The sequence below is a fragment of the Salvelinus alpinus genome, chromosome 13 (assembly GCF_045679555.1).
Source record: "Salvelinus alpinus chromosome 13, SLU_Salpinus.1, whole genome shotgun sequence".
NCBI classification, from domain to species: Eukaryota; Metazoa; Chordata; class Actinopteri; order Salmoniformes; family Salmonidae; genus Salvelinus; species Salvelinus alpinus.
This window is the reverse complement of record NC_092098.1, coordinates 9,001,747-9,028,226: the sequence shown is the minus strand read 5'-3', so window position 1 is coordinate 9,028,226 and position 26,480 is coordinate 9,001,747. Positions and strand designations below refer to the sequence as shown.

At 43.7% G+C, this 26,480-nt stretch overlaps 1 protein-coding gene across 3 annotated transcripts in view; it reads left to right on the top strand.

Annotated features, from left to right (window-relative positions):
* LOC139536954 (pro-neuregulin-2, membrane-bound isoform-like) overlaps nt 1–26,480 on the top strand; it is a 108,119-nt gene that overhangs the window by 41,315 nt on the left and 40,324 nt on the right. For 2 of the 3 annotated variants that reach the window (XM_071337716.1, XM_071337717.1), the window contains exons 2-3: nt 24,427–24,592; nt 25,356–25,474. In XM_071337716.1, coding sequence (XP_071193817.1) covers nt 24,427–24,592; nt 25,356–25,474 — 285 coding nt within the window. Of the gene's footprint in view, nt 1–3,492; nt 4,066–24,426; nt 24,593–25,355; nt 25,475–26,480 lie in introns of those variants that run through there. The other variant, XM_071337718.1, reaches the window with a different exon arrangement.

Sequence of the window (26,480 nt, the reverse complement as noted above, 5' to 3'; positions counted from 1 at the left end):
CATTTAACTGTTCACTCGTTTCGTTGGCTAAACTGACCGGTTACGCCTCACCTTGCTACGGTCAAAAGAGACTCCTAGACTGAAAAACATGCTACTCGTACAGCTTTCTTCAGGGTAACGCTGTGCCCTCACACCCCTGAGAATCACGGTGCTGAGAGTCTCCACCTACATAGACAGTTACCTGCTTTGCTCCCCATCCTGGGAGCAAGCAGTAAGAGACATTGCTTCCCTTGTAACCCCCCTCTCCAAGCTGGGGTTCAAGATCAATCAGAAAAAAAGAGCTGTTTAACACAGAGAATAGAATATATAGGCATAATGCTGGATTCTCTCTCATCATTCAACACTCTTAGATTAACTAATTGGGTCGTTTCGACAGTGCCTCTCCCTTTCCACAGAGGGCGCTCGGTCACCATTTCAGTAGTACCTCTTGCCCCACTGAGGATGAGAAAATTCCAGTACTGGGTGTCTGCCCAACGTATGTCTACACGGCATCACCACAATTGTCAGATAAAGGTATCCTCTGCATGTCTCTTGGCTCTCTGTCACTGGAAGAGCCCCTCAATCTTTGTTTCTGGCACCCCTAGGGGTAGTGGCACGAGGAAGGTGGTGATGACAGACATGCCACTCACGGGCTGGGGCGCCGTTCAGGAGGGGAATGCAATAAACTCTGCATTGCTCACATAAAATTACCTCAAATTTCTGGCAGTGTTTCTTTCACCGAAACACTTTCTACCCTCCCTTTGGAATTGTCACGACTTGATCAGAACAGACAATACGACTGTGGTGGCTTACATCAACCACCAGGGTGGCACTTGCTCCCTGTGCTTACAGACTATCCATCAGGATTATTCAGTGGAGCAGGGCACACATACTGTCCCTACTCGCAACGCATGTCCCGGGAATACTAAATGTAGGATCAGACTTATTATCCAGGGAGAATCCCCTTTAAAAGGAATGGAGACTCCATCCCCAAAAGTGGTGAAACAGATCTGGAGGAAATACAGTCAAGCATCCGTAGATCTCTTCATCACAAGAAAATGCACACTACCCATTGTTCTTCGTGCTAGCTTTACTCCCCACTTTAGCCAGAGTGAGGGAAGAAGGCTCATCCCTCATCTTGGTAACCCCTCGATGACCAGGCAAGCTCCGGATAAGAGAGATCCTTTTTCTGCTGTATGACTAGCCCTGGCATCTCCTGTGACCCAAGCGAACAGAGAGATTTTCCACCCTCACTCAGGAACCATGGCCCTCTGGGCCTGTCCCGTGAGTGCTTAAATCTGGATGTGACAGGCCTACCGCTCGGAGTCATTGAGACTGAGCACCAGGGCTCCTTCTTCACATTCACGATATGGAAACAAGTGGTGTGACCAAAAACAGATAATTCCTTACCAATGTTCTGTGTCAGAGGTTTTCTACAGGACCTTATTGACTGAGGGAAGGCTTTCCCACTGTTAAAGACCTGCTTCGGTTCTCTGGCGACTCAAAGCATTTTTTTGAGCCTACCGCTTTGGGCTGGATGTTTCAATGTGTAGTTCAGACATACATAATCTATGAGAAGAATTACAGTCCCCTAGCAAATCGAGTTCTAGCCAATGAGCTTCAGCCGCTCGCAATTGAGTGACAGCTAGCGAGAGGCCTACCCAGCATTATCCTATGAGGTTGCAGGGAGGGCCCAAAGGCTCAATGTACACAGCAGAGAGAGAGCGAGAGCAATGGCATCGTGCACATATCTGCATATACTCTATGTGACGTACTATGCAATTTTCAAGGACCACTTTTGGCTTGTGAGTGCGAAAACAGATCTACTGACTAAAAAGTATACAGAAGTACCGGAGAATCTCTTTAAGGTCTATCTAATCACTATCTTGGCCTGTCATATATTCTTCGACAATAACACAGTGGGAAAATACGTTTCATGAAGGGGGAACGTCGCGTACGTCCAGTTCCGAAGCCTTTAGTCCCATCATGGGATTAGTGGGCTTGAGGCTATTTCACAGGAGCCTTTTGAGCCACTGGAAATCATGGATGAAATATCTCTCCTTTTAAACCGTTTTACTACAAAGTGAATGAGCTACATGCACTGTCAGTTCACCATTCGTGCCTGCATGCTGCGATACGGGAGTTGGCTATATACTTCATGTGAGATGAATAATTGAATAATTGAAAGAGAACTTAATCCCGGGTTCTCATGAGTGAGATATCTTACTGCATACCCTTACTCGCAAGAGTGTGCGGAAGTTCGGCATGCTCGAGAATGAACAGAGGGCGGGCGAGTGGCTCTTTTTAATGAGGGGAGGGGCTCACCTCATTCGTCACTCGACCTGTCTGTCTCCGACAGGCGTGTGTGAGTGGTTCTTCAAGCTTCTGAGATCAGAAAAACGTTTATTTTTCAGGCTATTGGATTTAATTACATCGCTATATCAGCAGTAATTTATACTGTATGATTGCTGTGCAGTGTTGCTGGATGTGTAAAACAGACTGCATGTGTGTGTGTGTGTGTGTGATTGTGAGAGAGAAACAGAGCTCGCTCCTCAGGTTGGTGATGACGATGCGCCGGCAGAGAGAGACGCAACCACAGACATGCTGGGGCTTGCTAACAACACGGCAGGGTAGGAGGACACAGGGAGGAGAAAGGGAGAGGCAGAAAGGGGGCAGAGAGTGCGAGAGAGAGGAGGGAAAAGGGGAGAGTGAGAGGTGTGGAGAGTAAATTGATGTTTGTGTGTAAGGAGCATGCATATATGTCATGCATTGTGACGTTTCTAGTTTTCATTGTTTTCAATGCATATCCTCTTGTTAGGTTTCAGTGTTTATTACCTAAATCAGAACCAGATTATGTGAGTTTGGGGAACATGTTATTGTTTAGAGACCCCCTCACCAACATGCACAGGGCAGACCCAAAGGGAGCTGGGTGGTCAGCATGGGGTAGGGGTTAACTGGCCCCTCTCCAGGGGTGCATGGGTCAGTCATAAAGACCAGATATGCTCCAGGCTAGAGGTATCTGGGGCTGGGGGAGGCTACAGGTGGCCTGCTATATGGGCCATCTCCTCTGTTCTGTGGTCTCTGTGAATCTCAAACCACCCCCTTGCCCCTATCAACTCGCTCCGAGGGCCCTCTGTTGTCACGTGTTGCTGACGAAACTCGAGGGTGACTTCCTGACAGTGGCGAGGGGATCAATAAAACCATCAACTTCGGGGGACACTGGTGATTTGAATGATGCAATTCATGTTCCACTTTTAAATAATTAAACAAGCATGAAATTCGAATAAACAAATCCCTCCTGTCGTTTTACAAGATGTAAACCTCAGTAATAGTTAAACATTTAATCAGGGAGGTATTTAATCTTATACACGTGTCAAATGACGAAATCAGACATAAACAAATGCACGTGGTATATCATTAGGCACGCCTCTGCATATTTTTTTTTTTTATTGCGCAAACTCAATAATGTGGTGCCTTATGTGATTCCACTTCGCCCTGAAGCCGACAGCGTTGCTGGCATGGTCGAAGTGGCTAACGTAGGGTCTAGTTAGCCCCTACGCGTGTGAACACGCAAGTGTAGGGCAGAGGGGCGAGAGAGGAAGGCTCCAGCTTGAGGGCCTAGAAGAGGCTGTGTTTATCGGATAGTTCTAGGCAGGGAACAGTTAATTGCCTATACAGCAATGAGAAATGCCTCCCTGCTCACCCCCTAGGTCTCTCATACTACCCTCCCCTTTCTCAGCGCGGTCTCCGTACTTTTCTCTCCCCTCTTCGGTCGTCTCTTTCATTCTCTCGCTCTCTTTGCCTTGCTGTAAGTAGGTGTTTCCCTACTGTGGGTGATTGGCGCGAGTCTATATAGGAGGGGAGACGCTCTGACAAGCTTAGAGTCTAGCGCCACACGCTCCTCACAGGACTACCTGTTTTTGTCAGCGCTTTTTTTTTTCCTGAGAGGATTTACACTTTCAACTGACAGCATGTCGGAGGGCAGGAAGAAGGAGAAGAAAGGGAAAAAGAGTGGGGGGAAAAGGGCACGGAAAGAGGAGAGAGAGCGCAAAGAGAAAGAGGAGAGCGAATTGGATCCAACAACAGGTAAAAATGACTCGATGGAGAGGACATTTGTAGGTGTATGTGTGTGGTGGAATGGTGGGAGACTGCAGGGCCCGTGAAAGAATGTATCACCTTGTCTTGTCATAGCTTGCCACATGGAAGTGATTCCTAATGTGGGCAGCATACATGCAGCAGCACATCTGTTGGTGTGGTCGAATGTGCCTTTTGCGTGCGAGCCCAAATCAAAGCCCTCAATGAGCTGGGGACCTCACTGCGCACACCACTGCAACACACAGCTGGTTTGGGAACATCTTGACAGTGGCCGCAGCGCGGAACAATTGTTTTCGTCACATTTCACTTTCGCAAACGTGTCTCATACAGCAGCCTGAAACGACTGTTTAGTTTCGTTTCCCATGTCCTCAAGGGAGTGGGAAAACGAGGCTTACGAAGCAAAAACATTTCGCTCATACGGTGTATAGTGAGGTACAGTATTACACAGTAACCATGTTCCTCAGTGTACAGTAAACATGGCCCAACAGAACACACCCAGGGCCGTCCACTGTCTCTCAGCTTTAGTTCCTAGTGGCAGTGTTTCCCTTGTCAAGTGGTTCTCTCATTCCTCGCAGGAAAACCCTCTGCTATTTGAATTGCACTGCAGCTGCTGTCTTCTGAGTCACAAACGCAGCAATGTGCTCTCTCACTGGTTGCTGCTGCAAGCCGCAACATGCCACTGCAGTTTGACACGCGTTTCGCAGGTAATGCCTGCCCCAATCTGTCATACTCCACTTAAACTATGTCCCACACTAAAGGAATGATTCAACATTCTCTTTAGATACCATATTAGAGGTCTACTCCGGTCCAAGAAGTTGGATCTGGACCTAAACAGACCGAAGGACAATCAGATCCAGACCCGAACAGACCAGAACTTTAAAAAAAATTGGGACCTGACCCGAATGGACCCGAGAACAATCAGACCTGAACCCAAATGGACCCGATGACAACCAGACCTAGACCCGACCCTAACAGGTCCAGGTTTAGACCAGACCCGATTGTACAGGAGTGAAATGTTAATCAGCCAAGTTGCTCTTCTGGTTTACAAATAGGTATTTATTTATATGTTGGCTAGGCCTTATATAATTCAATAAATTCACCTTATTAGCGTAAAATAAATATGTTATAGGCTATGCATAGCTGTGGTCAGGTGCTATTGACTGTAGTTACATAGACCCGAGACCCGATTTTTCCATCAAACAGGACCTGGACCCGAGAGACAAGTTAGAATTTGGACCCGGACCGGACAGGTCTTGGATATTTGGGTCCACACACAGTCTCACATGGCAGGTTTAACCATGAATTCACTGGACTGGGAGGATTTTTTGTTAACCTCTGTGTCATAGTGGGAGGTTTTCAGCCAAAGCTAAAGCGTCTGTGGCTGTGTGAGTAACCCAGCCTGTGAACCCTCTCCAGAGGCTATAAAAGAGGGCCTGTGCCCCTCAGTCTGCCTTCACTAGGGTGTTAAAGCCGTGTCTGAAATGCTAGGCCCCCGGAGAGAGACTCAATCAGAGACCTTTGAAATCGCACTATGATCTAAGATACCGCAGAAATATCAGCAGGTCACACAGACAAGGCATTGTATTGTCTTTCGCTCTCTACCCCCACCCCCACTCACCCTGGCCCGTACGTAGGTTTCTCCCCTCGCAGCAGTCACACCACCACGGCTGAGGGCTCACAGCCTTGTCCGCTGTAAAACTGGAGCTTCCATTCCTCGTCTCTTTTTTAATGTGCTGATTATTCCATTGTTTTCTAATCTGTTTCTCAGATCTAGGTTATTAACCAAAGTCTCATAGAATACTACATCTTCTTGACCTGAAATGTGCCTGAAAGCTGTTAACACAATTAAGAGAAGGGACATACTTTTGTTTTAGTTAGTTATGAGGGGGGGCACAATCAGGCCCAGAGTTTAGATGACACGCCTGGTGCCCAAATTGATGGCATATCAAATTGATGACGTATGTCGCGCAGCGATAGTCGAGGGGAGACGAACGGATTCGGTTCAGTCAGTCGTCCTGATGAGCCCTTCCCAGCTAGCTAGTTTGTCCTTGTGGCTAGAAACTTCTGTTAGACATTTGTTTAACTTCTTTGGAGAGTGTTCAGAATCATTCCGTTTCTATCAGAGTAATTATATTTTACGGAAATGTAGACGTTAATGACTTAGTTGTACAAATCGCTAGCCTACAACACATGTGCTTTAGCTGTCTCTCTGGCCTGATATTGGCGACACTATCCTAGCTACTTTCATCTCCTTACTGCGGCAAGCGGGAGTGAAGGACACCGTGCCCTGTGTTGTGCTCCCAGCTTGCAGCGCAAACTCTCCCCATTGAGCAGTGTAGACTGTATCACGGTAACATCCAGATGGTTACTCCCAATATTACACGATATTTCTCATGCAGGCTGCTATCCTACTCTAAATAAAATGAACAAATTGGCCACGTTAGATACAGCCTGCGACATGTAATTGCCCGGTGGGATGCAACTCACGTCAGCAAAGCACCTCCCAACACCGTTGCACTGGTCATTAACACCGGCTTGTTACTTCAGCTAATTGGCATGTCACGGTGACATCCAGATGGTGACCAATACTACCATTTATTTCTCCCTCGCCCTTCAAAATGAACATAACTTTCTTTTACAAGTTTTAACCAGCGCCATGCTGTTGTTGTTGCCAGCTAGCCAGCCCAGCATATAAACTAGCTAGCTGGGAAGGGCTCATCAGGATGACTGACCATTCGTCTCCACACTCGACTCTCATTGGGCGACATACGGACATGCCTGGTACCCAAATTGATGACGTATATCCTCTCCCTTAACTGCAGGCAGCTATCCTTTTAATCTGTCATCCTAGCCTGGTGTTATGTGGACTCCATGACACTATCCCTTTTTTCAAAGACAGTAGATTTAACTAACTATGGCTGATTGACCCGTGTACTGTATAACGCCAAGTAATCAATACTGATTTTCTATTCATTCCTCGTGTTATTAATTCTCTGATTTTCTCTCTGCATTGTTAGGAATGAGTAGGGGAGAACCGGGACAAAAGTAACAGTTTTAGTTTTTTTCCTAATTACTCAGAGATCGATAGAGCTTGAGACACCATATTTTATGACAAACAACTCTATTATTAGTAAATGTAACTTCAATTCTATGGTAATGGACCGAGAACAGAACTCCCGCAACGTTACTTTGTACATGCGTTAGGGCGGACTTAACTTCATGTTTCTAGTTTTTAATGCTCTCTGCTTTCAACAAATTTAATTGTATTATTTATTTTTTCAACCTTTTATTTAACTAGGCAAGTCATGTGCTATCAGCCATAATTTAATGTTTCCGTCTATTTGAATAATTAGTGCTATAGGTTTATAATTAGTGCTATAGGAAATGTATGAAAATGAACCATGCGTCAACATCGCAATGTTGCTCAACCACAATATTTTTGCCTTAATATTAATATTAACAATATTAATCAAACTAAAATGGATTACATTATAGCTATATTAAACAATTTTTTCATCTCACTTTAAATGGGAATGTAGTTGGAGATGTTTTTCACCATTATTAATTACTATTCATGCTTAGCCCTACCAATCAGGTGTGCTCCTCGTGTCTTGATAGAATAAACGTCTTTATTCTCTTCCCAACAGCAAACTCATCTTGCTTATCACATGTCCATGACTTGACATAACGTAATTGACCCCCAGAATCAAAAATATATTTTTAACCACTAACCTGTCGATAAAAGCTTGTGAGAAACTGATCCACCAAGTCGATTGATTAAGACATCATTTTAATGATGTCATATTTAATTTTGTAACATTCGGTCCCTTGTTGATATTTGCTAACATAAAAGCAATATGTGGCCTGTGCTTAAACATTTACTTAATTTTATTCCAGGTCATCAGTTTACATTATGTTACTTTTGTCTCTCCTGTAACTTCTCCCAGGCTATCACCTAAGACTAGCTAGCATGATACGTTAAACATATGGTGTCATTTAGTCACTAGATAGGGTAAGAAAATGCATATGTTTGGAACCTTAAACAACTAAACACAACTTTACAACTGAAAAACACTTCCGGGTCAGTGTTTTACTTCCATCGCTCAAAACCAAATGTTGTCGATAACTCTGCAGAACATGGTCAGACGGGGCTGTTTCTTTGCAGAGAGCTCATCCTCCACCTTAGCAAAGTGCTGACTTTACTACGTCATTCAAGCTTCTGTGTCATCTGAGAAAATGGCCATGTTACTTTCACCCCGTGTTACTTTCGTACAGCTCTCCCCTAAGCATTTCACTGTTAGTCTACACCTTTTGTTTACAAAGCATGTGACAAGTAACATTTGATTTCTTCTGCTAATTTAAAATTGCCCTTAGGTAATAGTTCTGCATTTCCCAGGTCCATTATGAAACAGCTGTTTTTTTCCCCGTTTGGTGGGTCAGTCGGCCTGTTATTTTACTGCATAATAACAATTATTATTAGTACAGCCCGTTTATCTGTGTGCGTGTGGTGTTCCTGTCTATCTCTCTGGTCACCAGTCAGACAATGTGGCTATTGACTCAGAGAGGAGCGTTGTGTTATAGTGAACCTGATGATAATCGGCAGTGCTTTGTCTGGAGGGGGGGAAAAACCACTAAAACAGCACCTCAAAGAGAGCCTGCGACTCCGTTTGAAGACTCTTAGGGGAGGGAAAACGACTATGTTAAGCTTCCAAGTAGCACACTGTTTCTTCAGTTTGTGCCACCTCACTTTTCATATCTGTTGTACTGTACTGCTTGTGACTACATTTCTTCTACACACGGTTGTAGTTTGTAGTTTTATCCAAGTCTTCCTGCTTCATGCTGTATGGCTTTGGGGTATTTGACAGATTTTTTTCTTTTCTTTTTTTTCCTGAAAATGTTCAGGCAGTTTTTTATCTGCTTTATGTTGACATGAAAGAGAAGAGAATGCCACACACGGAATGTATGTACTTTTTCAGCCATTTTGAAGTCTTTCTGTATAGTGGTCCAATGTTGGTGGATCATTTTGCCCCGTTTTAATGTTACCCCTGAAGCACTATGATCAATGATCATGAGTGTGTGCTTTTAACACAGCCGAGATTTACTTCAAAGTGCATTTCAAGAAGACGATGGACAGACACTCAGCTATGTAGAATGAATCAAAACGGATCATTTATGAGCGGTCGTGGAAATGTGGTCATCGTTTGTGCTGAAAGGGTAATCCTACTGATTCTCATCTTTCGACAAGGGACTTATTTTAATTAGGTAAGTTCGGGGTGTTGTAAATATTGCCAAATAATGACATTAACATACTGCTCTCGCATTCTTAGCAATATACAGTATGACTCCCCGAGGAGGTCTCAAACCCAGGCCACGAGCACCGATGACTAATGCCCAAACCACTGTCCCAATAAGGGTTATCCCTAAGGCGTGTGCTTATTAGGCCAGTATAGGCCCTGTCCAGACACAAACCCTAAGCCCTTCTTCCCAGGCACTTGTGTAGATCTGAAATAACTGGATACAGTGAGGGAAAAAAGTATTTGATCCCCTGCTGATTTTGTACGTTTGCCCACTGACAAAGAAATGATCAATCTATAATTTTAATGGTAGGTTTATTTGAACAGTGAGAGACAGAATATCAACAAAAAAATCCAGAAAAACGCATGTCAAAAATGTTATGAATTGATTTGCATTTTAATGAGGGAAATAAGTATTTGACCCCTCTGCAAAACATGACTTAGTACTTGGTGGCAAAACCCTTGTTGGCAATCACAGAGGTCAGACGTTTCTTGTAGTTGGCCACCAGGTTTGCACACATCTCAGGAGGGATTTTGTCCCACTCCTCTTTGCAGATCTTCTTCAAGTCATTAAGGTTTCGAGGCTGACGTTTGGCAACTCGAACCTTCAGCTCTCTCCACAGATTTTCTATGGGATTAAGGTCTGGAGACTGGCTAGGCCACTCCAGGACCTTAATGTGCTTCTTCTTGAGCCACTCCTTTGTTGCCTTGGCCGTGTGTTTTGGGTCATTGTCATGCTGGAATACCCATCCACGACCCATTTTCAATACCCTGGCTGAGGGAAGGAGGTTTTCACCCAAGATTTGACGGTACATGGCCCCGTCCATCGTCCCTTTGATGCGGTGAAGTTGTTCTGTCCCTTTAGCAGAAAAACACCCCCAAAGCATAATGTTTCCACCTCCATGTTTGACGGTGGGGATGGTTTCTTGGGGTCATAGGCAGCATTCCTCCTCCTCCAAACACGGCAAGTTGGGTTGATGCCAAAGAACTCCATTTTGGTCTCATCTGACCACAACACGTTCACCCAGTTGTCCTCTGAATCATTCAGATGTTCATTGGCAAACTTCAGACGGGCATGTATATGTGCTTTCTTGAGCAGGGGGACCTTGCGGGCGCTGCAGGATTTCAGTCCTTCACGGCATAGTGTGTTACCAATTGTTTTCTTGATGACTATGGTCCCAGCTGCCTTGAGATCATTGACAAGATCCTCCTGTGTAGTTCTGGGCTGATTCCTCACCGTTCTCATGATCATTGCAACTCCACGAGGTGAGATCTTGCATGGAGCCCCAAGCTGAGGGAGATTGACAGTTCTTTTGTGTTTCTTCCATTTGCGAATAATCACAGAAACTGTTGTCACCTTCTCACCAAGCTGCTTGGCGATGGTCTTGTAGCCCATTCCAGCCTTGTGTAGGTCTACAATCTTGTCCCTGACATCCTTGGAGAGCTCTTTGGTCTTGGCCATGGTGGAGAGTTTGGAATCTGATTGATTGATTGCTTCTGTGGACAGGTATCTTTTATACAGGTAAGAAACTGAGATTAGGAGCACTCCCTTTAAGAGTGTGCTCCTAATCTCCGTTCGTTACCTGTATGAAAGACACCTGGGAGCCAGAAATCTTTTTGATTGAGAAGGGGTCAAATACTTATTTCCCTCATTAAAATGCAAATCAATTTATAACATTTTTGACATGCATTTTTCTGGATATTTTTGTTGTTATTCTGTCTCTCACTGTTCAAATAAACCTACCATTAAAATTATAGACTGATAATTTCTTTGTCAGTGGGAAAACGTACAAAATCAGCAGGGGATCAAATACTTTTTTCCCTCACTGTAGGTGTAAGCAATTAGGGTGAATGCACTTTGATGTACATCTCAGCTCTGGTAAAAGTACTCAAGAAAAACTATTTTCATTCAGGAGTAACATTAAATCAAAGTTATATGCCCCCACCAACATTAGACCGCTATACAAAAAGCCCTAAAATTGCGGAAATAAGTCATTCAAATCAATGATGAGAGAATAGTCAGAAACTGACACAGACATGATGGTGTAGCAGAAAAATAGGAATGCTGTGAATCAAGAGGTTGTGAGTTCAAATCCCAGGGGAGGACATGTTGACTAATAATTACTGTATATAAATGAACATGTGCATTGTAGTCATGTGTATCAGATATGTAAATTGAAAACACTGTTAAAAGCATTCTGTGTGTCCCTAACCTTGCCAACAAAGAGCTGCGAATAGCTCCGTGGTTCACCAATCACAGCCTTGATGGGCTCTGCCACAGTAACAAGGAGTGATGTGTAATGAAACAATATTTTTTTTTTTTGGGGGGGGGGGACGTTTCTTTGGGACCATCAGGCGACGTCACGACGACAGACGCACAGGAATGTTCTTGCAACGTTCCCATGGAACGTTTCTAGAACATTAATATCTTATATTTTGAGAACATGGCAACCGTGTTTCATTTGACATTAATAAACAGTCGTTGCGCATCACTGGAACATATGAAAACGTTAGGTAATGACCTAATGAGACTCTAAAGTTATGGGAACGTTTGTTGTTAGCTGGTAGCAAGGGCAGACCTCTGTATCGGTACCGGAACATTCTGTCGTACTGACTGACTGACTCCCAGAGCCTGGGAATATGGCTTATTAGGCTTTCCTCAGGCTATGTGCTGCGCTGAATTGGGTAGTAGAAGCGGATATACTGTATGTAAATCAAGCACAGTATTTTCCTCTAGACTGTTTTCTTTACAAGTCTCGATTTTAACATGAATTTCCTCAATGCTCATCCTTTACAAAACTATGTGCTGAACCAGACATAATGAGAAGAGCAGGGTACAGGAGTACGCCGTTGGTAATCTTGTCATGGGTGAAGATTCCTTACTGTTTGTCGGCTGGGGTTGTTTATTTTGTATTGTGGTTGGTTTATCTTGTTATCGGGAATCACAAGGATACATGGAGCCTACAGCAGTAAGAAGCTGGGATGTTTTCAGCCAAGGATTAGTCTGAGGACATTACATAACGAACAAAGTTGGCTGGAGATCCCCATAACTTTCCGCCAACTCTGTCGCCATTGCAGCAAAAACACCTTGAGGTTAAACCCGAGGATGAGCTCCTATCTCCCTCTGCCTCATCTGGCTGGCTGCGATAGCTCACTCTGTGTGTGCGTGTGTGAGTTTACCCCCTGCAGTGAGAATGATCATTAGCCCTCCTTTTTTAACCTAACAGGAAGTTGTTGACAGTTCTGAGGCTCTGTCTTCTCTAAGTGTTTTCTAACAAGGCTTGTGAGAGATGTGTGCAGCTGGAGTTGGACTAAAAATAACGTGTCCTATTGATCTATGATGCATGGTCTTTATTCTGATTTAGACATTCCCTTGTTTGATTCCAGCAAGTGCAGATGGCACTGACAGCTCTTCTTGAAATGGCTCAGATAATTTAGAGATAAAAATAATGTGTTTTAGACGTTCTAAACCCTTAGCCACTCCCTGCAAAACTTGGTATATACACAGGTGCTCCAATCAGCAATGGATTAGGAGAACTTCTGAAAATGTCAGGGTAGAATGGTGCTTACAAAATTGGGCAAATTGTATTGATGGCATCTTCTCAAGGACATTCAGAGACTTGTCCCGAAGCCACTCGTGCTTGTCCTGTTGGAAGGTGAACCTTCGCCCCATATGAGGTCCTGAGTGCTCTGGAGCAGGTTTTCATCAAGGATCTCTCTGTACTTTGCTCCGTTCATCTTTCCCTCGATCCTGACCAGTCTCCCAGTCTCTGCCGTTGAAAAACGTCCCCACAGCATGATGCTGCCACCACCATGCTTCACCGTAGGGATGGTGCCAGGTTTCCTCCAGAGTTCCTCCATTGACGAACTCTGGAGCTCTGTCAGAGTGACCATCAGGTTCTTGGTCACCTCCCTGACTAAAGCCCTTTTCCCCCGATTGCTCATTTTGGCCAGGTGGCCAGTTTGAGGAAGTTCTAAACTTATTCCATTTTAAGAATGATAGAGGCCACTGTGTTCTGGGGGACATTCAATGCTAAAGAAATGTTTTGGTACCCTTCCCCAGATCTGTGCCTCGACACAATCCTTATCTCGGCGCTCTACGGACAATTCCGACCTCAATGCTTGGTTTTTGCTCTGACATACACTGCCATCTGTGGGACCATATATTGACAGGTGTGTGCCTTTCCAAATCATGTCCAATCAATTGAATTTACCACAGGTGGACTCTAAGTTGTAGAAACATCTCAAGGATGATCAATGTAAACAGGATGCACCTGAGCTCAATTTCGAGTCTCCTAGCAAAGGGTCTGAATACTTATGTAAATAAGGTATTTCTGTTTTATTTTTAATACATTTGCAAACATTTCTAAAAACTTGTTTTTTAGCTTTTTTTATTATGGGGGTATTGTGTGTAGATTTTAGAATAAGGCAGTAACGTAACAAAATGTGTAAAAGGTCAAGGTGTCTGAATACTTTCTGAACGCACTGTAACTAGTGTTCCTAAAGATTGACGCCAAAAGCATTATGGTATCTGCATAATAGTGATATTTTCAATTTATTTTCAATGAAATCTGATTAGTGAGCTGGCACAACCTGGACCTTTTTGATTAGTTGTTAGTTCCCCCAGATTTATAGAGCTGTCAATGGCTGTTTCATCAATGTGAATGTTGTACATGATAGTTATTGTCACATCTTCTTGTCATGGATTTCCAATGGACAGAAAAAAGGATGAGCTACTGATGAGTTAAATTCACCAGTATAGTTGTTTCCTGATACTATTTTGATTTACGTAACTGTTCCTTTAAACTAGCAGCTTCTTGGCCTCTTCTTATTAAGGAGATACTGTGACATTCTGGCAATTAAGGTCGTTTCGATTACGCCAGCGCACCTGTAGACGTTCAGCCATTGCGCTAACGCTAGTTAGAATTGGCTCGCTAAACTATTTGTAACTTCCTTCATACTGCCATCAGAGACATAAAAATGGTATCCATGAGTTCATCTGACTCTGGGTAAGTTGAAAAAACGGCCCACTTGCTGGAATCTCGCAGTATCCCTTTAAACACTGAAAATTTTATAGATTTTTCAATTATAGATGGAACCCCAGAAAGTGCATCTTTGTTTAAAGTATAACACTTTTGGGGTTGTTTAGGGAAGCTGTCTGGATCTGGGCCTGCTCCAGTACAGTCCAGGTCAGACAGGCATCCTTGTGAGAGCAGTTCTGCCACGTTAGACTGGACTAACGAGGGGGGGACCACATAGGCTAACCCACAAGAACAGGTTCTACCCTGGGATCAGAACAATAATGTTCCATCATGTTGTATTTCTACACGCTATTCCTCAGGTAACCTTGCTTTTTCATTCTCTAATATCATCTACCATATTCAGAACAACTTACAAGAACTGCATTCAGTAAGGAATTTGAAACAACCACTTGATCCAAGCATTATAAGTAAACCTGTCAAAAAAAGAATGGTGACATTTCGACAGCAATAATGCAAAGATGATGCCAGAACTCAGTATCATTTGGAGTTTGAAATACTGCTGATCGGGGCCTCCCGAGTGGCGCAGTGGTCTAAGGCACTGCGTCGCGGCGGTCTAAGGCACTGCGTCGCGGCGGTCTAAGGCACTGCGTCGCGGCGGTCTAAGGCACTGCGTCGCGGCGGTCTAAGGCACTGCGTCGCGGCGGTCTAAGGCACTGCGTCGCGGCGGTCTAAGGCACTGCGTCGCGGCGGTCTAAGGCACTGCGTCGCGGCGGTCTAAGTCACTGCGTCGCAATGTTGCGGTTTCACTAAAGCCTGGGGTTCGATCCCAGGCTGTGTCAAAACCGACCGGTAGTCCCATATGGTGGCGCACAATTGGCTCAGCGTTGTCCGGGTTAGGGGAGGGTTTGACTGCGGGGAGGCTTTACTTGGCTCATCACGCTCTAGCGACTCCTTGTGCATCATGTCTGGGCTGTGCAGGATGACCGCTGGCTCCGCATAGGGATCTCAGAGCCAGGCAGGGGTGTAGGGTCTGACTGTCATAGGACATGTAGCCTACATAGGACAGAGCAGCTCCCCTCTCTTCCCTGTAGGATGCAGGGCCGAGCTGTTCTGCTGTTACTCCACACTGTACTAGAGAGAATAAAGCTTGTACTGTATCTGTAATCCTTCAGAAAGGCCTCTGCTGTTTCTATGTACATAGTCATTCTGACAAAGGTATGGCGTTAGAGAGCATAGTCCGTAGCACGAGTATAAAGTACTGTCAATATCTTTGCAGAATTATCAAGGCTAGTTCCAAATTCAAAGGCTGACTCAGTGAACACTGAGGGGTAGTGAACAACAAGCGTAGACTGTCTGAACGTAGACCAAATAGTTCCTTACTGCACGTTATAAGTGGACTGTCCGAGCACACTGCAGACTGAACACTACTACTCTGTGTTGTGTTGTAGTGGACCATCTTTATCTGCAATCCTTTAAAGGGAACTCGCATTACTGCAATAAACATTCCATCAAACCCCACTACATTCTGAAGAGCTCAATATCACTTAGCAATTTCCACAGAGGGATATTGAAGAAATATTAGTCATTCTCTTCCATATAGGTTTTTAGGACAGACAGCCTGTCTTCTTTACTAGGTCGGGGAAGTGGGGCAATCCCTCCCAAATGAGGACGTCCGGTGATTATTTTGGTGCACCTACATGTTCAGTTTTAATTGAAGGCATTACCCATTATTTATTTAGTATTTTTGATTGTATTGGATACCGTAATTGTATATTTAAAATAAAAATCCCAACCCTACCGCTCTCCCCTGATTTAAAATAAACTAATGGACAACAGTAATGCTACTTACAATTATTTTCACTCGCATGTAAAATAGAGTACATGTAGTAAAATAATTATATATACACACACATATACAGTACCAGTCAAAAGTTTGGACAGACCTACTCATTCCAGGACTTTTCTTTATTTGTACAATTTTCTACATTGTAGTATACGGTCTGATATACCACGGCTGTCAACCAATCAGCATTCAGGGCTCGAACCTCCCAGTTTATAATGCCAAATAATAGTCAGTCCACCATCAAAACACTAGCTTACTATGTATCGTTTCATTATGCAGTGTATACTATCTACAGCTATATACAGTATTAAGCTGCTAGACTCACCAAAAAAAGAAATGTCCCTTTTTCAGGACCCTGTCTTTCAAAGATAATTTGTCAAAATCCAAATAACTTCACAGATCTTCATTGTAAAGGGCTTAAACACTGTTTCCCATGATTGTTCAATGAACCATAAACATTTAATGAACATGCACATGTGGAACGGCCGTTAAGACACTAACAGCTTACAGACGGTAGGCAATTAAGGTCACAGTCATGAAAACCTAGGACACTACAGAGGCCTTTCTACTGACTCTGAAAAACACCAAAAGAAAGATGCCCAGGGTCCCTGCTCATCTGCGTGAACGTTCCTTAGGCATGCTGCAAGGAGGCATGAGGACTGCAGATGTGGAAAGGGCAATAAATTGCAATATCCGTACTGTGAGACGCCTAAGACAGCGCTACAGGGAGACAGGACGGACAGCTGTGGCAGACCACGTGTAACAACACCTGCACAGGATTGGTACATCTGAACATCACACCTGAGGGACAGGAACAGGATGGGAACAACAACAACTGCCCGAGTTACACCAGGAACGCACAATCCCTCCATCAGTGCTCAGACTGTCCGCAATAGGCTGGACTGAGGGCTTGTAGGCTTGTTGTAAGGCAGGTCCTCACCAGACATCACCGGCAACAACGTCACCTATGGGCACAAACCCACCGTCGCTGGACCAGACAGGACTAGCAAAAAGTGCTCTTCACTGATGAGTCGCGGTTTTGTCTCACCAGGGGTGATGGTCGTATTCGTGTTTATCATCAAAGGAATGAGCGTTACACCGAGGCCTGTACTCTGGAGCAGGATCGAGTTGGATGGTCTGTCATGGTCTGGGGCGGTGTGTCACAGCATCATCAGACTGAGCTTGTTGTCATTGCAGGCAATCTCAACGCTGTGCGTTACAGGGAAGACATCCTCCTCCCTCATGTGGTGCCATTTCTGCAGGCTCATCCTGACATGACCCTCCAGCATGACAATGCCACCAGCCATACTGCTCGCTCTGTGCGTGATTTCCTGCGAGACAGGAATGTCAGTGTTCTGCCATGGCCAGCGAAGAGCCTGGATCTCAGTCCCATTGAGCACGTCTGGGACCTGTTGGATCGGGCCATTCCCCTTATAAATGTCCAGGACCTTGCAGGTGCCTTGGTGGAAGAGTGGGGTAATGTCTCACAGCAAGAACTGGCAAATCTGTTGCAGTTCATGAGGAGATGCACTGCAGTACTTAATGCAGCTGGTGGCCACACCAGATATTGACTGTTACTTTTGATTTTGACCCCCCCTTTGTTCAGGGACACATTATTCCATTTCGGTTAGTCACGTCTGTGGAACTTGTTCAGTTTATGTCTCAGTTGTTGAATCTTGTTATGTTCATACAAATATTTACACATGTGAAGTTTCCTGAAAATAAACGCAGTTGACAGTGGGGACTTTTATTTGTTTTGCCGAGTTTGATCTGTGTCAAAAAGTTGATCTGTGTCTGTGCTTGTCTCCTTTTTTTTTCTACCCAGAGGGCTATACCAGTTACAGTATGCGACTGCATCGCCTTGCATTTTTGCGTGCAAATGTTTTCACTATGGCCTGTAGGCCTAGGTTGCGGAAAGTATTTCCTGGGACATTGTGCATTATATGTCCACTGCGCTGCACACAATGTAGTCTTAAATTATGCATGCCAAGATATACCAGAGATAAGGGACTGTTGATATTGCAACCGCACAACTCAAACGCTGGTTCACCAGTAGGTAGCCGCGGGATGATACAGGTGCCAGATGATGTGTGCTCATGATATGCTCTTATCTATTCAGTTGTGTGGGTTTGGAGTTGGACACACGCTCTGCTGTACGACAGACAGTTTAGTTTGAGTTGAGTCGGGTCTCCCTCTCTGTCCCTTTCTCTCCCTCTTCTCTCCCCCATGTGGTGGATATCAAGTGATCTGGAGAAGTGCTCGCAATAGTTTCCTACTTCTATTTTCGATTAGTTTACAATTCTAAACTTAGGTGTAGGTGTACTAGCCCACTAGTCTAGCAAGCAACACAGTGCTGGGCGCAGCCCAGTGAGTGGTGCTTTACAACCACTGGTGCTGTAATGCATAGCTGTCTCTTTGTGCTCAGTTTTAATAGGCACGATCTTAGTTACAACACCCCTCTCGTTATCTCTCGCTCTCTCTTTCACACACACCCATTGTAATTATGCAGTACAAAGAACTGTGCGCTCTGTTCACAACGTTCTATTCCTAGGAAGCGTTTGGGGAAACTTACAATTTATCTTACAGTACCATTTCTACTGATCTGCGTGCCAGTTATGATATTCATATGCACGTTTTCGTGGGACAGTTTAATTTCAATAGTTTTTCATTTTTCTTTTCTTTCTCAAAATCAATGTCACGTGTTTTTAATAATACAAATCGGAATGAAAAATGAAAAACCAGCCTCTGCTATATGGACAAACTGATTCACAGTGGGCCATTGGCGGCTAAAGAAATGAGCACATGCAACTAAGAGATAGTTTAGGCCAATGTAGCAGTAGGCCTATAACCTGCAATGGAAGTTATCTCAATCTCTACTGTGCCTGTCTGCCTCCCCTTCTATCTGTCTTGACTTGAGCTATCGCTAGTGAAGCGCAACATTGTATCAACTCATTCAAATCAACTGGGCCCGGACCAATGACTGTACATAGGAAGGTCAGGCCCGAAGCTGTCGCTGGCGAACTTGCAACATTGTATCAACTAGCCTATTCCGGTCCCTCAGTTTCCCACGCCAGTGAGTTCAGGACAGACGCAGCTGTTTTTGCGCAAAGGGAAATGTGTTCAGGTATTTTATGACGTTTCCACTGGATATATGGGATTCTCAGAGCATGACATTTTGCTCTTTCACACCGAGGCCTAGAGATTATCGAGGGAGAGAGTTTTGGAGCTATTTTTCAAATACTGTGAGGAACTATTGTCATTCACAATGGATACTTTTTTTTAATACTGACTTCGTTGACTTTCTGTGTCAGGTGAAGAAAAAATGTCAGAAAAACTAGTTAGTTAAGAAGATCAGAAATCAGACATCCCCAAATGGGCACTTTCCTACATTTGTGCGCAGCAGGCCAGTTAGTCTACTTCTATGCGTGCTCAGGCACGCACTCCATCGAGGACACAGAAAGCAGACACATGCTCATTGCTTGGAGCGCTCCAAGCAAAATACAATGAAAACATTTAAATGATGGTAGGGAATAAATCAGAACTTGTTTGTGTAGCAGGTTGTGAACTCTGCAAACAATGTTTCCACTCTGAGAATGGTAAATGACTGTAGGCCTAATTGATCCACTCATGAACAGAAATTAATGTAACTAAATGACAGGAATTAACAGTAAATGTACGACTGGTGACGACTGGTCCAAAAATAATGGATGGAGAGGTTTTTTGGGGGGATTGGGGGGGGGTCTCGGATGGTTGAGGGGCAGCTCACGGGGGAACTGTGTGTGGGGGGGGGGGGGGGGGGGGGGCTTGGTGACTTGGAGATTGGAAGCGTGGGCCAGTGGCCGATAGGTCGTTGGTTCGGGTCCCCGTTTTGACTTGGTGGGAGATCTGCCCTTGGTCACGACGCTTGACCCTGGTTGCTCCTGTGGGTTGCTCTGGATGGGAGTCTGTTAGATGACTGAATGTAATGTAAATGTTGAGCCGTCGTTGCTCCTAGACGTTTCCACTTCACAATAACAGCACTTACAGTTGACCGGGGCAGCTCTAGCAGGGCAGAAATTTGACGAACTGACTTGTTGGAAAGGTGGCATCCTATGACGGTGCCACGTTGAAAGTCACTTCAGTAGGACCATTCTGTTGCCAATGTTTGTCTATGGAGATTGCATGGCTGTGTGCTCTATTTTATACACCTGTCAGCAACAGGTGTGGCTGAAATAGCCAAATCCACTAATTTGAAGAGGTATCCACATACTTTTGGCCATGTTGTGCATCTTGCCTATCATATGAACATCCTTTTCAGACTCAGTGTTCCTTGGAGATTGGTCTGCTGTCCAAAAGATTTCAAATAGAAATGTCTTGATATGAACATTTTAAGTTGCAAGTATTTGAAAATATCTACATTGGTCAGTCTAAAATTCCTTTTGAATTCTGTCATGGACATTCATGTATGACTTTCTATGCCTTTAGTTTTCCATGTAGACCAATTTATCAGTCAATTCCAACTTGTCCAGAATATTTGTAATCTCTCGTCATACTTGAGTCAAAGTAAAGATACTTTAATAGAAAATGACTCAAATAAAAGTGAAAGTAACTTGTGTAAAAGTCAAAGTATTTGGTTTTAAATATACTTAAGTATCAAAAGTAAATGTAATTGCTCAAGTATAGATCATTTCAAATTCCTTATTAAGCAAACCAGACGGTATGATTTTCCTAGTTTAATATTTTTTTTTTTTAAAGTTTATGCATAGTCAAGGGCACACTCAACACATAATTTACAAACAAATGATTTGTGTTTAGTGAGTCAGATCAGAGGCAGCACGGTGACAAGGGATGTGAATTGGACCATTTTCCTGTCAAAATTAATTTTGCTTCAAAATTCATTCAAAATGTAAAGAGTACTTTTGCGTGTCCGGGAAATATATTGAGTAAAAAGTACATTGTTTTCTTTAGGAATGTATTGTAGTAAAAGTACTGATACCCCAAAACACTACTGAAGTAGTACTTTACTTTCAAGTATTTTTACTTAAGTACTTTACACCACTGTTCTTTTTCCCTGGCCTCTTCATCAGAATATATTGAATGAGTTTCCATTTTAACAATACATTAGCCATGTAAAAATTGCTCTTCTTTTCCTATTATCAGCCAAACCATTGGAATTATAGCTAGCTATACTCAATTCACCAATTACCATGATGGGTTGTATTTGAGATACTTGCCACGATCCTAGCCAACATTTTGAGATATCCATGCCTACCAATACCACCAGAATCAATGCCTGTCAGTTATATACCTAGCTGTACCATGATAGATGCCCTGCTAAACATACTGTAGCTCCAACTGGCTCTAAGTACACCTCCAATTGTGCTCCAAGAGTCAGAGATTGAGGTACTTCATGATGACTTACTGTGATAATGTGTCTGAAAGAGAAGGCGGGAGAAAGACCGCAACCTCACCTTGAGAAGCCCCTCCCCTTCACCCTGTTCACCTCTCTCCTCTGTACCCTGGGGGAATCCCAGTCCTCAACTAACACGAGTGCAGCTGTCAGCTGTGACAGCAGAACAGGCCAGAGACCATAGGGAGGGAGAAGACCGCCAACTGTACAGCCCATCCTCCCTCCCTCTACCCATCCATCCATCCATCCTCCCAGAGCTGGGCTGACCCTGATGTCTAGCTTGGGGTAATTCCATGGTAACGGAATTACGCTTTGACTCCGATTTTTGACTTTGAAATCAACGGTTTTTGATTGGCATGCATTTTAAAGTTAAACAAACCATACAACTCTATGCACAAGGACTACTTTGAACAATTTCCACTGAACTCTTTACAAAAACACATTTACTTGAAGAACAGTGCAGATGCAAAGTTTGGCAACCGAATGACTGTAAAATCTCCCTCAGTTATTTTGCGTCCACATTTTCCCAGAACTCCAAAAGTTAAATATCTGCTCCGAATTAAGATTCAAAGATGTCTGCAGAAAGAATGGAGGTGTCAGCTATGACATCACACCTTGAGTTTGGGAGAAAAATAAATATATATTTTGCTTATTGAACTACAGTGGATTTACACCCGTTAACGGAATTGAGGTAACAGCATTACATCATGGGTCCCTGATCTGTCCTATATAGAAATGCATAATTATAGAAATGAATATCATTCTCTTCGTGGTGATGTATCCTGAATAGGTACACAAAGGTAGAAATATGCAATATCCTTCTTTTGCATATTTGGGTATTATTCTACACACTGGCTATTATTGTATTGAGCTCTGCCTCCAAACAAGACCACATTTGTTTGGACCACAACAAATCTGAACCATTCCATAGACATCTATGTTTCAGAAGATTGGACTTGTGCTCTATGTACTGTTCTCTACCGTACTGTCAAAACTTGTGAAACATAGACCTCTGTGATTGGTTAAGATTTGGTCCGGCCAGGGCGGAATGACCAAATTTCAACTACTTTTGAACCAAATTTCAACTACTTTTTCAATGGATATGTAGTGTCGGTCGGTATTCAGTGGGTAAGGTTGCTTGTTAGGGTAAATGGAAAGAGGGTGGGTTGTAGGTGTCAGAAAGAGCCAGGAGAGGTGACATTAACTGTAGAGAGAGAAGAGTGAGAGAGTGAGGGTTTGTCCAGACTGTTTTCAGAAATTAAACGGTTATGAATATATAACAGTATGCCAGTGGAAGGGAGGACTGTAGGTGGCCCAACTGTGGTTTATAACTACAATTCCTAATTCCATTACAGATTTGGTAACAGAATTACGAGTTTTAATTACTTAATCATTCATAAACAAACTTGATATCAGCAAAAACACTAACTAATTGATAGGTCTACCTTTGCTTGTTACTTCTGTGAACTTTCAATATCCTCATGAGGAAAATAAATGAGAAAATATCTTCAAGAGATGTGGGTTTTTGGTAACGGAATTTGAAGGCACGAGGCAATGTTTCTAAAACTTATAGAAGGGAAAAAAACATTACTCCCAAAATGAATATGTTTTGATATTAGTTGGCAGGGGCCTTTATTTTGTAAGACTTTTTCTGGTAGATGTTGTCTAAGACCCTCTTTCCATCTGTTTGACCAGAAATCAAAGCCTTTGCTTATTTAAAAATGTTATGATGGAAAAAGCTTCAAATGTGTGTATATATGCCTTTTTAATTTTTTTTATATCAACTCTTAGCTTTCATTTGACACCCTATTTGAACTGGTCCTTTTTTTAGATGGAAAAGCCTCTAGCTAACTAACCCTCCAAGCATCGGTCTTGCTGTAATAGTCTCTGGTCACCTAAATGACAGGCCGTGACAATGTGATCTATGGTTTCACCCTGGACATTTGATGGACATGTGTTGTGCGTTCATCAGCTAACTCGGCTTCGTTACCCCCTAGCCTTTTAAATCAAAGTTCCTTACTGTGGCTCAGTGGAGAACAGAAGTCATCCCAGTGATAGAAGGTAGCTAACAGAACTACTTCTGTCTACGCCGAGATGGACAAAAAGATAAGTACTTGGCTGTTATAATTGGTAGTAAAATGGTCATTCTGTCCTGATAAAAGGTAGTTCACAAACATGTGTGTGAAAGTGTTACACTTTATCCCCATTGTGTATAGTAGTTCATTTAAGAACGTTGGTGGCAAATCCTCCACGAGTGCACATCTAGCTACATCTTTGGTAATACTATTTACGTTAGTATACTATTTCTATGGACAAAAATTTCAAAATATAGATGAGGGAAAGAAATAGATCATGGTTTAATGGTCGTAGAGGCCTTAGCAGCGGTTACTGGTTCTTGCATTTTTTTTTTCTGAGAGCGATTGTGAAATTCTGAGACCCTGCTGGGAACAGTTCATCTCTGTCCTGTCCTGTTTATTGTTGTGTTCGTTGGAGCATATCATTCCAAATACCTTTTTTGTGTTTGGTTTCGTTGTGAATACTTGAAACGAGCTCCTCTTTGATTGAAGACGATGTCAAATGTACCCTGTTTGACAGCGATACCGACTTTGTCTAACTGTATGAGAGAGGCTTAGCTGGCAGTGGCTCTGGTGACCTCATCTGGCCATACGAGAGTGTTGATGGATGGCTGAGCACTTGGTGACCTGACATGTTTGTTTTTGTGCCTTTTTTTGTCTTTCTGTCTCTCTGTATTTCTGTCTCGCGTCTTAAACTCATTCCAATAGTGAACACCAATCGGTAGCAAAATGTATACTTTTAACTATTTTTCCTCTGTCTCTTTTCTAGCTATTGCCCCAAAGTTAAAGCGAACGAGGAACCCACTGATGGTGGACGAGGGAAGCAGGCTCATGGTCAAATGTGAGGCTACGGGGAACCCCAGCCCTACCTACAAATGGTTCAAAGATGGCAGTGAGCTCAAGAAAAGCAGAGAGGTCAAAATAAAGTCCAGCCAGTAAGTACATCTACAATCCCTTGAAGCTCCTAACACATTTAGCATGTGGTACCATTAACAAAACAGACACATGTCACAAGTCGCGGCGTGGCAGTCATTTCTCCTTCAGTAGTTTTCTCCTAATGCTTTTACCAGCTGACCCAAAGGATGAAAAGCATTTTAGAAAGTGAAACATCAACGTAGAGACTTCAACATTTATTTATGAGATGATAATGTGCTATGCCAGGGGGTTATGAGCAAATTCATTAATTAGTGAAATAACAGAAAGTATACTTTGCGGCATAGAATTGTTTTCAAGACTAGGGGGGCTTTTTAAAATCAAAGTTGGTTACTGGGTTGATGAATAGGCCGGGGCCCTAGATTCCACGCACCGTGTTCCATATCGCAAATCTTTACGTTCCTATAGCCTACATTTACTCCTGTGTCCATAGCTTCTCTCGGCTATGTATTTTAACAATCACTTCACTTTGAAGGTGTGTGAGTGCTTATTTCTGGTACAGGGAGCAGGTATCATAAAACCAAGGATCCCTTTTATAACACACTTGATAACTGTCAGATTCTACCCTGCTGAAAGTAACTGCATCTAACTGCCTTCTATCCCACTCAAGTCTGGCTTGTACGGAGACGCCCCGTTCCTGTTGCTAGGCTAGGCGCCTCTAGCCCTGCTGTGTTGTCTTTCTACATCTCTGTCCCCAGCCACGGGTTATGTTTCCATGTCGTTTTGGTTCCCCCGACTAAGCTGTTTGTGTCTCCTCTGCCACAGGAAGAACTCCAGGGTCCAGATCAGCAAAGCCAAGCTGGAGGATTCTGGGAATTACACGTGTGTGGCAGAGAACCTTCTGGGGAACTCCAACTCCACCAGCACTGTTCATGTCCAAAGCAGTGAGTACTGAGGCATGGCCTAACTGTCTGTCAGAGTAGGGGGAATACTGGCATGTTGTTGAGTGTTTGGCTGGAACATAGATTAGCAATGAGATGGCGTGTTGGATTTTGTCGAGATGTGGTTTCTGTTGTTCTTGATTCATCCATGTAGCTGAGTTCTCACGTTCTGGCAAAGTTTCAGAAGTCTATGTCCCCGCATAAGAATGTTGGTTCCCTTTGATAAGTGTGACACAACAATCTCTTTTGTGTGTTGGTGTTCGCGTATTCTCTTGTCTCTCTGTGTGTGTGTGTGGCCGTCTGTCTATCAGCGGTTGAACTTCCTTGGATCTCTTCTCCTAGTTCTTCCCAACAGCGGCATCGCATGTCTCCCTTGTGTTGTGCCAGGACGAGTGATTGGCTGCTAAGAGGAAGGCTGTGTGTCTCTCGCACTCTGTATAAATACTAGCTGTCTCACGGACAAGTCTCATTCTGTTCCAACTGAACGCCTAGTTCCGCCGTGCTCTAGGGGGGGAGGCAAGACAGGGTCATCAGGGTAATATGCCCACAGGCTGAGGGAGGGGCTCACCCAGACGACATCAATAAACAAATGGCAGCAAATATGGTGAATACGGAGGTAAACCTGCCTTGCTGTGTTTAGCCAACAATGTGGCAGGAAGCTTGACGCGAACAAAGGTGGCAAAAAACTTGAATGTCTATATGAATGAATGAAAGAAGAAGGCCTTGAACTGAATGCATGTGCTAAGATCTAGACCTACTATAGTTTTGTGCTCCTTGGCTTGTCTTTTGACAGGTGGGTAGGAAGGAATGTTTCAAAGGAAACCTTTATCGGGTACAACATGCTTTCTTGTTCATGTGAACAGAGGGAAGTAGGATTCATCCCAGTCACTGCCTCGGTTGTGTTTCATCCTAAGGTCATAAGAGAAATGGCTGCAGTGGTGAATGGCTACTGTGGTGTATGCCTGCCTACCTGCTGCAGTGTGTTGCTGTAGCAGTGTGTAGCCGCGGT